The sequence below is a fragment of the Staurois parvus genome, unplaced genomic scaffold (genome assembly GCF_062004578.1).
Source record: "Staurois parvus isolate SC_StPar_1 unplaced genomic scaffold, SC_StPar_1.0 ptg000149l, whole genome shotgun sequence".
Taxonomy (NCBI): domain Eukaryota; kingdom Metazoa; phylum Chordata; class Amphibia; order Anura; family Ranidae; genus Staurois; species Staurois parvus.
Window position 1 is genome coordinate 5,524,173 of NW_028317945.1, and position 12,836 is coordinate 5,537,008.

The 12,836-nt window shown below is 41.0% G+C and overlaps 1 protein-coding gene across 1 annotated transcript in view; it reads left to right on the forward strand.

Moving 5' to 3' along the window:
* KDELR3 (KDEL endoplasmic reticulum protein retention receptor 3) overlaps positions 1–12,836 on the forward strand; it is a 60,748-nt gene that overhangs the window by 41,896 nt on the left and 6,016 nt on the right. Inside the window, exons 3-4 of the mRNA XM_089674270.1 lie at positions 6,101–6,259; positions 10,192–10,444. Of these exons, the coding sequence (XP_089530396.1) occupies positions 6,101–6,259; positions 10,192–10,444 (412 nt within the window). The remainder of the gene's footprint in view (positions 1–6,100; positions 6,260–10,191; positions 10,445–12,836) is intronic.

Here is a 12,836-nt window from a genome sequence, read left to right on the forward strand (position 1 = left end):
TCCAAAATCCACCAGAACAATTGTATACATCAGTAGTACTGCATCTGCATACACTCATTGACAATCCAAGTAAACATATATATTTAATTCAGCAAATTTACTGAATAAAAGACAGACAAAGCAACAATATAATATTAAAAACACTTTGGCCAAAGTATATCTATAAAATATAAAAATGTCTGGCACCCTCAAAACCAAAGAACCTGCTCATAGTGAAATGTGAGGGGAGTAAACACATCAAAATATTAATGTGGACTTGATCTCCTGTAGGACCTTTGTACGAAAAATAGTTTCTTAATTTTTACATCAAAGTGAATCTAATCCAATGAGGATGAAATACTTACCTTTCATGTCTACAGTGCTGCACAATGGTCCTTGGTGAAAAAAACCCATACAGTGAAGGAAATAAGTATTTGATCCCCTGCTGATTTTGAATGTTTGCCAACTCACAAAGAAACGATCAGCATAAAAATCGAATGGTAGGTGTATTGTAACACAGAGACAGAATAGCAACAAAAAATTCAAAAGAAATGCATGTCTAACAAATTATGCACTGATTTGCATTTTCATGAGGGAAATAAGTATTTTATCCCCTATCATTCAGCAGGATTTCTGGCTACCAGGTGTCTTTCATACAGATAACAAGCTGAGATTAGAAGCAATCTCTTAAAGGGAGTGCTGCTAATCTCAAATTGTTACCTGTATAAAAGACACCTGTCCACAGGAGCAATCAAACAATCAGATTCCAGACTCTCCACCATGGCAAAGACCAAAGAGCTGTCCAAGGATGTCAGGGACAAGATTGTAGGCTTACAAAAGGCTGGACTGGGCTACCAAACTATCGCCAAGCAGCTTGGTGAGAAGGTGACAACAGTTGGTGCAATCATTTGCAAATGAAAGAAACACAAAACAACTGTCAGTCTCCCTAGGTCTGGTGCACCATGCAAGATCTCATCTCGTGGAGTGTCAATGATCATGAGAACAGTGAAGAATCATCCCAGAACTACATATGAGGATCTTGTCAATGATCTCCAGGCAGCTGGAACCACAGTCATCAAAAAAACAATTGGTAACACACTTTGCCGACAAGGATTAAAATCCTGCTGTGCACGCAAGGTCCCTCTGCTCAAGAAAGCACATGTTCAGGTCCATCTGAAGTTTGCCACTAAACATCTGAATGATGCAGAGGAGCACTGATTGAAAGTGTTGTGGTCAGATGAGACCAAAATGAAGCTCTTTGGCTGCAACTCAACTCGCCATGTTTGGAGGAGGAGGAATGCTGCTTATGACCTCAAGAACACCATCCCAACTGTCAAACGTGGTGGAAATATTCTGCTTTGCGGGTGTTTTTCTGCTAAGGGGACAGGACAACTGCACCGCATCAAAGGGACGATGGACGGGGCAATGTACCTTCAAATCTTGGGTGAGAACCTTCTTCTCTCACCCAGGGCATTGAAAATGGGTCGTGGATGGGTGTTCCAGCATGACAATGACCCAAAACACATGGCCAAGGCAACATAGGAGTGGCTCAGGAAGAAGCACATTAAGGTCCTGGAGTGGCCTAACCAGTCTCCAGATCTTAATCTGATTGAAAATCTGTGGAGAGAGCTGAAAGTTCGAGTTGCCAAACGTCAGCCACCAAACCTTAATGACTTGGAGAGGATCTGCCAAGAGGAGTGGGCCAAAATCCCTCCTCAGATGTGTGCAAACCTGGTGGCCAACTACAGGAAATGTCTGACCTCTGTGATTGCCAACAAGGGATTTGCCACCAAGTACTAAGTCATGTTTTGTGAAGGGGATCAAAATACTTATTTCCCTCATGAACATGCAAATCAGTGCATAATTTGTTAGACATGCATTTCTTTAGAATTTTTTGTTGCTATTCTGTCTCTCAGTGTTACAATACACCTACCATTTGATTTTTAGACTGATCATTTCTTTGTGAGTGGGCAAACATTCAAAATCAGCAGGGGATCAAATACTTATTTCCTTCACTGTATATGACTCACATATTGTAATGATGAGGAGTAAGAGGAAACAAACTAGTGGAGACAGTGCACGTTGAACTTTCATTATCTTAAACATCTCCAATATTTGGGTGCATATTCATCCAATGTGAGTCACAAGAAACTTTAAAGGACCTCATATCCTGTAGGTAGAACAGGTCAAAATCATTAGGGAGACAATGATGTTATGGCAGTATGACAAATAGTTCACCTCCGACTGATAGTCTCCACACACATTTCATGAATCCAGCGAACCATATATATCATGGTTGTAAAGGAGACCCTGGTGTTGTAGCAATGTGAAATAGCTCGCCTCCAACCAAGAGTCTCCATGCAGGCATGACTGCTAAATTAAATGCATGACTTGAACCTTGTCCACTTGCCAGAGCATGACACTGAAAATAATAGCCTTGTGGTAAGCATCAGTCTAGCCCTACAGGGCTACATATGGCTCATAAGTTGGTTAATCCAAGCCTCAAGGTTTATAGGGCATTCATTAAACTCAAAGATCAATATGTGGATCACGCATTATTGATACTTATCAGTCCTCGATATCTAAGGTCCAAAGCAGAAGAGGGTGAACAGGCCAAGACATCCAGACTGACCGTTTTGCTGGTAAATCTGCAGTGTAGCCTGACAGTATCTCAAAATGTATTCCAAGAAAAGGATTTTACAGTGAGTATAAAAATCCTGTTTTACAACAGAACAGCAAGTGCTTTATGGTATCTGGAAAAACCTTTACATTTGAATGTAAATCCCCAGAATTCTGCCAAAGCAACTATGCAAATTTTAATGATTTTTTTTATTTCCAAAAGTAACAAAAAAAGTAATTTATTTTGGATTTCTTTGGCCGCTATAACTTAGCAGAGTAGCTCTTTTTGAGCTAAAGAAGCCATTTCTGGAGCCAGAGCTGAAGGTGTTGGAGCAACGCTGGAGGCGGGGTTTGGATTTTTTTAATCTGCTAATTGCTTTCTTGCTTAGGATCCAGAGTGGGCCTGGAGCAGGAGCTTAACTGCTGCAGCCACTTCAGAGGCAGCGTTGGCAAACATGGAACACTGTCAACCTGAACACAAATAACCTTGGCTCAGTAGAATTATAAACTTACGGTGTGGAAAACATTTTTTCAACTTGCTTTGATTTATTCCCTGGATGAAAAGATGTCACGGTAATTGTAATACTTGAAGGATGACCCAGGAGAACAGGGTGAAGTCCAACATCATGTGAGAAATGCATTTTTAAAGAATCATAGCTAAAAGCCTGTGGATAGTTACATAGTCTTTAACTTTCATCCATGGTTAAAGTAGACTTTTTTGCCTCTCTCTAAATCAGCATGCATATCCGTATATTGATGTGAAATCGCCTTAGGCTACATTCGCACAGGTTATTAGTCACGGTGCGAATGGTAGCAGCAGGAATCTGCTGTTTTCTGCTTCTGTTTTTGCCACCTGTAAGAGGCTTGCTGTGATTGTCGAGCCTAAACACTTTAATGACAGGTTACCTGTAGACTTAGCTATCCATGGCTGTTTGCAAAGCCAGCTATTATCTGAGGTGCTCACTGTCGGATGCACACAGCCTGCCGTTATTGTGTGTGGCAGGGCCTGACAAATCCCTGCACTCCCCACCCCATGTCCTTGACCGTATTGCTGCACGCTGGAGCCCATCAATGCTATCTTCAAGGCGACGGTGGTGCCCACCAACTCATGTGGCTTCCCCCAGAGGAGCACAGCGTGCAGACTGGAATCACCAGGCCCCAAGTCACATCACCTGCATGATAGCATACTGCCCCTTCCAGCATGTCACTGACCACCAACAAACACAACAATCAGAAGGACACAACACAGCGGACAAAGTCTCAGCTACCCCTCCTGGCACCAGATCCTCTCCACTGACACCATCTGGAGGAGCTGCTGCTGGACAGGTGAGAACTTGGAGGACTGGTGCTTCCCAAGGTGTGTGTGCCACTGCTCCCCCACCTGTCCCGCCTACCCCTTCCTGTCCCACTGCCCATCTCTTATGACACTTCCCCCTGCTGTCCCTCTGCCCCCCTCCTATCATGCTGGCTCCTAGATTCAAAGCAAAATTGTCAAGCCTTGGTGCACAGCCTCAGGGGCTGCAGCTAGCCACTCAAAATTGGAAAAAACAGCAGCCATGCACACTGTGGTTAACCACCTGCATAAAGATAGCCTTACACTTACAAAAACATTTGCTTTACTTACCCTTTTTCTCCTCCACTTCATGGTTTCTCTTACGGCAGTGGCCCTGGTGGCACAGATTCCCACTGGGAGGGCAACTTCATAATTACCTTCAGTGGAATCCTGTACTTGAACTGCAAGATCTCACAATACTGTCATGCTGCTCATGCATGAAATAAAGCGCATGACATCATGTGCTTCATCTCACATATGCACCGTATGATACTGCAGGCAAAGCTTCCCCCCAATATCTCAGGGAGGGGAGTCCTATAAAATTGTAAAAAGCTATCCAGGTTGGTCATACTTTCACAAATTTTACTTGTTAAATGCCACCTAATACAAAGGTAAGTTAGTATTTATCAATGTTTCCAAAATTGTAATTTATAGTTCCTTCTATTTAAAGGCTATAGCCTTAATTGTTTATTATATCAACAAAGTTCTTTTAGAATTTCTTGGGGCATAGATATTGAAAGAAAAGGTTTTGGAGAAAGACCAGAATATTGTGGTTTTTGGGCAAGTCCAACAAAATGAAAGAAATGCTCTAGATCAATTCTATTTATTCTGCACAACACAGACAGTGTGGGCTTTAACTTTTGCAGATGATGCGGTGTGAAATATGTTCCGTGCAGAAGATTAAAATACACAATCCTATCTCTAGCAGTGACTCAAAATAGGCCTAAAGCTGAGAATGAAACTATGGGCAAAATAAAAAATGAAATATAATGCAGTCGGTCAATAGCATTTCTACTGCAGTCTGAGCTTTATAGGAGTTCCCACTTCCAGTGAGTCTGGCAGGGGGAACTCCGTTTTCTTTAACAGACCAAGTTGTCCAGCAAAAGTATCGTTGGAAGGTTGAGACAAATCATTTAACATTGACAGGGGTACTTACTTTATTCAGCTTTTATTAACGTTTAAAATTTCACAAACCCCAAAACATTGGCTTGAAGAATATACCTACAATTGTCTGTGCAAGTCTGGTAAATAGCTCTCAATGCTCCATTTCTCTGTTTACTGCTGTACATCTAGTTAAGGTTGATCCCCCCCTTTTTTTTTATTTATTTAGGCTGCATGCTAGTTTTGCTCATCTACCAGACATGCACAAATGAACTCATGTGACTAGTCACATGCATGTTTATCATATCCTGTGGGTGTGTGTTTATGCATGTACGGGTATGCTTGCCCATGTCTGGTCACTGCATGTATGCAACAGGAGGCAGTTACTAGTAGTGTAGAGCTGTGCCTTAGAGCAGTTTTTCATCCCTTTTCCAGTTAAGGCACCCCTTAAAATGATGCACAATCTTAAGGCACCGCATTCTAAAGTGTAAAAAAAATAAACTAATAGTTTTACATAACGGAGTAACATGCACACACGTAGGACAGCCAACTTTGAAGGTGATTTAAAATATGATTCTTTGATTTTATATGCTCTGAGACATTTTATTAGATTTATGTCACTAGTTTATCATATGACAACTTTATTCACATAAGCACTTTATGATTGTATTTAATGCTTATATTTAGCTCTGCACTTACATTTGTATAGGCATTTACAGTGATTGATCCCTGTGGTAGCCAATTACAGGCTATGACAGCGATCAGTTGATTCTATGGGACCCCAGACTGTTGGTGAGAGTCCGGGCCCTGTGCTCGCTGTGCATGCATTACATTTTTTCTGTACACGTGAACTAACCCTTTAAAGACCATTCATGTAAGCCCAGGTTTATCAACTGAACAAATACCATGTCTCTCCAGCCTTTGTTGCTGCAGGTCTCATCATAGCCATAGGGTTAATGTCAGTTTAGCCTGTATATCATGATTTAGTAGCTGTAGGCTTTGTTATAGAAACATGTAAATTAATGCATGTTTAAACAGTATTAAATAAAGTTTGTGCTTCTTTTTCAGGTTGTCTTCCTTATTTGTGCATATGTCACAGTTTACCTCATCTATATGAAGTTCCGCAAGACGTATGATAGTGAAAATGATACATTTCGCCTGGAGTTTCTGTTGGTACCAGTTGTTGGGCTGTCATTCCTAGAGAACTATGAGTTTTCACCTCTGGAGGTACGACATACTGCCTATGGACACAGTTTCAATTTTAACTGAATTCACAATACAGCTATGCATAGTCTGGTGTTGAGGATATGGTTTCTGTTTAATACAGCATAGCTGTACTTTAAGTGTTACTAAACCCATGACCCTACATTCACTATATCTGGTCTCCCACATTGCACAGAACACTGAAATGCAATTATTTTAGCAAAATACAAACTACCTTTTCTCATCCGCAGTTAAAGCAGTCTTGTGACTTCTGTCATTGTCCAGCAGAGCACCGGTTAAAGCTTGTAGGAGTTTTCATTCTTCCCTGATTGCCCTGTGAGGCTGCATAACTCCTGACCCTCTGTCTGAACAGCACTGATTGGCCCTGTGCTGATCACATGCACTCTCCCAAGAAAAAAAAAAAACCTCTCTAGCAATACACACCAAACTCAGCACATGCAGCTTGCTCCCAAGGCTCTAGTTTATCAGCAGATGGATTAGGCATAGTAGAAGGGGAGGATCAGAGAAGACAGGATCAAACAACCTTTTTACACAATGCACTCGACTGAAAATGGGTCACAGGAGTGCAGAACAAAGTGCACTCCTGTGATCCATAGGAGAAGTAGAGCTAAAAATGCTTTGGCCCTGTATCTCATTTAAAATTTCACATGGAATGCAGGTATGATATGGTGTTTGCCAGACGTTTGCCTAATGTTAATGGACTAGTTGCTCTGGGAGCCAAAGCACTTATCTTAATTGCACAGTACAGGACACAGGCTGATAGCCCTGCCGTGATTAAGTCCTGATGACTGAAACATGTTGGCTCTGTACATGAGTGTGCTACACGAACTTCAATAAAGAGTATTTGATTATAGCCATTGCACTGGAGTGCCAGCTTTCCTTATGCATTACAAGCTGATAGTCCCTGGTCGTAGGCTGATACCTTCAGATGGTTGGACAGTGGCAAAGCTTTGCTGGAAATTTCCGCCTGGGCATACCCCTATAACCCTACCACACTCTGTGAGACTTTTACTAGTATCCTAAAGTGCTTTACCTTTTCCTCCTTACAAGCCATACCCACACCCAACACTGTAGGAAAGGCTTGAAATGTTGCTTTGGGCATTGGATCCTGCATTGGCGCTAACCATGGCACATGGTGAAACATGTTGAGTTATCTGCAGGTTGTTATATAGGTCCAAAGCTGTGGCCCATCCCTGTGGAACCCACAGGGGATTTGCCCACTGTGACAGGTAAAGCCTTGAACCCTGACTATAGACCACAACATGGACAGGTAAGTCAGGTTTGCCCTATACTGGATACTGTAGTCTCACTTATTACTTATTCCAAATTAAAACTTTCAGGAAACTGGGAATTATGTTTGAAAATGATTCACTTGAGCAGTGTTAAATTTTTCAAACGTGGTGGTAAAATTCCACAATTCAGAGCATAGGCTCAGGTGGATGATTGGATGTTACATCACACCACAGGTCACACTTTTAGAATCACTTTAGCCTACAGCCTGATAAGGTACTTCTTCATGGACACGCTTAACCCATTTTAGTACCCTGTTCCCCAAAGGGGAATGCTCTCACCGACGTGCCACACTGATATGGTGTAGTACATTTTTTGTGCGATTCGCAGCCCTTTTAAATGTTCCTGTGCAAGGTGGATTTGATTTAAATCAAACTGATTTAAATCACGATTTAAATCACTAGTCAGTAAGGCTTGATTTAAATCATAGTTTTCTACATAGACTAATTCTTGCTGGTATAACTTTAATATGCAAGTAGATGAAGATTTATTTACCAAAAAAATTAAACATATACAGCCTTATTCTACATAATTAAAAAACTAATCTTTATTTCATGATGGAAAAACCTTTGGATGGTAATATATTTTCCTCAAAAAGCATTTTATTCAAAAAAATTCGATTTAAATTTAAAAAATCCGATTTTTTTGATTTGTTTTAAAAAATCATTGATTTTTATCCACCCTGTTCCTGTGTGATTCTGTTGTGCAGCAGCTCTCAATCACTTACAGCAAATAGAGCTACTGTAAATATGGTTATGATCCAAGGATTATGTAATGGCTTTCAGCATGATATGATTTAGTGATTTTGGAATCTGAAGGAAGCCAACTTGGATTGGAGGTGTCTTTAAAGTGGTTGTAAAGGCAGAAGGTTCTTCTTTTCCTTACTGCATAGAATAGGTAAAAAACCTCCTGCATGCAGCTTCACCCACAGCCCCCTTTAATACATATCTAAGCCTGATTTCTATCCAGGGATGTGCATGAGGGCCAAGGCTGTCTTGCTCATCATTGGCTCACATACAGAAGCAGATGCCATTGGCTCCTGTTGCTGTTGATCATAGCCAGTGACAAGTAGCGGGGGGCGAGGCTGAGCCCTGTTCTGTGTGTCTTATGGACACACAGACCAGGGCTTAGGAGCGATGATGCACAAGTGCCCCCATAGCAATGGGCTTGATTGGGTGTGGGGGGGGGGGGTGTTGCCCAGAGCACCAGCAGGGGACCCGAGAAGAGGAGGATTGGGGCTGCTCTGTGCAAGACTATTGCACAGAACAGGTACAACATGTTTGTTATTTTAATCTTATTTTTAAAAAACAAGCTTTACAATCAGTGAACTGCTTTCCTGTGAGTTGCTGGATGATATGTGTGTGGATCGCAACAATGTTTTGGATTTTTGGACATTGGTGTCCTGTTTTAATGTGTGGGTGATTGGTGTTATGGTAGCATCGATTATTGCTTTTATTTTAAAGAGTAAATAGCTTTTCCTGGTGCCTACATTCACCCTTTCACTTTTTTCTTTTGAAATTCTTAAAAATTAGTTTAATTATATCCAACTGTATTGTACTTGCATTACCTAGCTGGTGGTAAATTGTACAATTAGATTGTAAGAGTTGTGAATAGCTTTATATCCCAACCGTACTTTATTTTTTTTTTATAATTATAATTATTAATTACATTTTACAAAATTTCAACACAGAACTAACACAAATTCTCTAAAACTCATTTACATATTCAGTTTTCCCCTCCCCACTCTATCCCATCTCTCTGGCTCTCCTCTTTTTCCTCCTCTTCTACTATTTGTCTCAATAAACATTTATTATACAGCCTTTCTCCCTATTCCTCTCCCAACTCTTTCCTTCTCCTCTTTACGTCATCAGATTGACATATATTCACACCACCTTTCTCATGTGTTTTAAAATTTTTCCATTTTATCTTCCCCACAATAATATAATTCTTTTTTCCTATATATATATATATATATATATATTCCACCCTCTTTATCCAATCTTTAACTTTTGGTGCTTCCTGAGTCTTCCAAAATTTGGGTATCAACGCTTTTGCTGCATTAATTAAATGAAATATGATCGTATTCTTATATTGTTTTACTGTGAGACCAGTATTATGAAATAAACACACCCATGGGTCCAGTGTTTAACTTTCTCCTTCAATTTTTAATATTTGTTGTACTATCTTCTGCCAGTATTCCTGTATCTTGGGACATTCCCACCATATATGTGCCATTGTACCCTCTCTCCCACATCCCCTCCAGCAAAGCAAAGAATTCTCTGGATGATACCTTTGCACTCTACTCGGGGTATCATACCATCTTGTCAGGAGTTTATAATTCATCTCTGCTGTGTTCATATCAATATTGTTGTAGAATCCATATAATGTTATCTAATTGTGCTTCACCCAGCTTTTCCCCTGTGAGTTATAAGCCCATTTCATAATTCATGGCAATATTACTGCAAAATAATATCTTTTAATATCCGACATATTTAGACCCCCCTTTATTATCTCCTTACATAATACCTCCTGCTTAATCGTAAGTCTTTTATTTGCCCATATATATCTCATTATCACTCTATAGAATTTTGGCAATATCCCAACCGTACTTTTCATTTTAACCAGTATTATCTTCTTCTTCCTAGATCCTTTGGACTTTTTCCATTTATCTGGAATCTGTTGCCATTCTGCCACAGCTTTTCATGATAAGCAAGACAGGGGAAGCAGAGTCGATCACTACGCACTACCTCTTCTTCCTGGGGCTCTATCGCCTGCTCTATTTGGCCAACTGGATTTGGCGTTACCACACAGAGAATTTCTATGACCAGATAGCTGTTGTGTCTGGAGTTGTGCAGACCATTTTCTATTTTGACTTCTTCTACCTCTACATAACTAAAGGTAAGGATGACACATAACTAGCAAAAGATACAAAGGGAAGCACCGAACATGTGCTTAAAGCAGGAGGAAACAAAAGTGCTCACTTTTTTTTAACTGACTGGTTTGCAATTCCAACAGTGCTGTGCTTCTTTCCTTTAAAACTGAATTCCAGGTATGGCAGTTTTTACATAGGTCCATCTTGTGCCATACCTGTAGGATGCCTGTGGAAGCTGGAAATCACTGTAGCTGGCACCACTACTACAGTGATCTCCTCTAGCTTTAGGATCCTGTGCTGAGATGCTGAACAGCAGAAGGTTGCCCACTCTGCATGGGTGCCATTTAGAAAACACATTGCTTTTTCTCAATGAATTCAAAGTGTTTTCTGATTGCATGAGGTGGAGATCATGACGTACTCACCCCCATCAGATGCACTTTACATTCAATGAGAAAGCAAAGTGTTACCTAAACGGCACCTGTGCCAAGTGATTGACTTACTGTGTACACAATGCAGCAAAGCAACCTCTTGGCACTGCACCCAAAAGATAGTGGAGATCACTGTAGTAGCAGTGTCTACTTACTACATGATGGATGGAGGTACTCATTAAATTTCTTTTGTTCAGCTTACTGGCTGTATGAAAGAAATATATGCAAGTATGGCCAGATTTTATAGAATATATCCAATAGCTCTTTGAAATGTTACTTTCTACTAGCAGTTCCATAATTTCAACTGTTCCTTAAAGTGGAGCTCCATACAAAAGGGGAAGTTTCATTTTAAGGCCTTGTCCCCCCTCGTCAAGGAATGGCATCTTTGGGAGTGGGTACCTGAATTTGACAGGTACCTGCCGCTCCCACTTTCACTGCGACCCCCTCCTCCCCATAATTTTCTGGGACATGTGACAGGTCCCAGAAGTCACAAGCTGTCACAGCAGGGTGCCCAGACTTAAGATGTTAGCACTGGGAAGAGAGGATGGCCAGTGAAAGCGGCTGCGGTGAACACACCATTGGATCGAGGGATATGTGAGTGTGTTTTAAAAGTCAGCAGTGATGTTAATGCTCTTTTGACATCTTTTCTGTGGGGTTCATGCCTCCCTAGGATTTCCCTGGAAACTTTACAACTTCCAGTACAAAGAGTGGTTTGGCGTTGCCCAATTTACAATGTTACCATTTGGCTGCTCAGCCGACTCACATTCATTGGTGGTTTTTCTTTGACTCAGATAATGCCTCGGTCACCTCTCGGGCTGCCCTTACGCAATCTTACTAAGCATTGATTAATCTCTATAGGAATGGCCCGTATCCCTTTATAGGGGCAATGTACTAAAGCTCTCTTATAAAAATTTTTATAATTGTACTTACAAGATAAATGGATCTCCTCTTTATGGTTCAACAAGAGTCTGTCAGAGTTTGCCAAGCTTCCTGATGTGCAGCGTTGGCCCCAAGTATGCCCATCAGATATTTGATGCAGGGACTTTTAAATCTTTTCTTGTACTAAGGGCTGAACTGGGCATTTCGAACAGTTACTATATTTACTATGTACATCTACGACATGCAGTGGCGGCTCAGTTTGGCCTTCGTGACATTCATCTTCAGCCCTCGGAACTGGCATCATTGTTATTCAAGCATGATCATGCCAAGCTGGTCTCTAGCTACTACTCCAGGTTAATATCTTCTCATACTTCCCATGTTGACAGGATCAAAACCCAATGGCAGTCTGATATACCAACATTGCAAGAACAAGAAATATTTGGTGCACTTAGAAGAAAAAAACAGATGTATACTGTGATGGTTAGTATATTAACCACACAAGTAAAGTCCTTAAAGTCCAAAGGTGGTTAAGGGATATTCCACCAATGCATGACTCAATGGCAGCTGATTCAAAAAGAGCTAGAAGAGACTATGTGAACCATAAGAGAGAGAAGCAGCATCGTCTAAGTGCAGCAATATAAGCAAATAATTTATTTCCACAAAATTGGCAACTAACAATAGTAGTAGTCCAATGAGCGCTTGTCAAATTGGTGTCAACCGCTGTGCAACTCCTGGCTGGTCCCCACTGCAGACAAGTCCCCAAAGCACTGTCCTTGGCTGTGCTGATGGTTCCCAGTACTTCCTGGTCGGTGTGCACCCTCAGGGCAGGCGGGAGTGATGATCCACACCGAGCAGGAAGTACTGGGAACCACCAGCATAACATTAGTAACATAACATTAGTTGCTTCTACAGCAAAAACAACTCCTGTACAAAGTGTTTTTTAAGCCAGTGTGCATGGAGACTTAATTTATCATAATTTTTTTGTCTTGCTTATCAAAGATAAATATTTTCTACCCGGTTTATCTATTTTCTCTGAGTCTAACATTTCAGCTGTTTTAGGGGGTAAGGGGTCACCCGACCTTTGGGCCTCATGCACACTGGTTTATTGTAA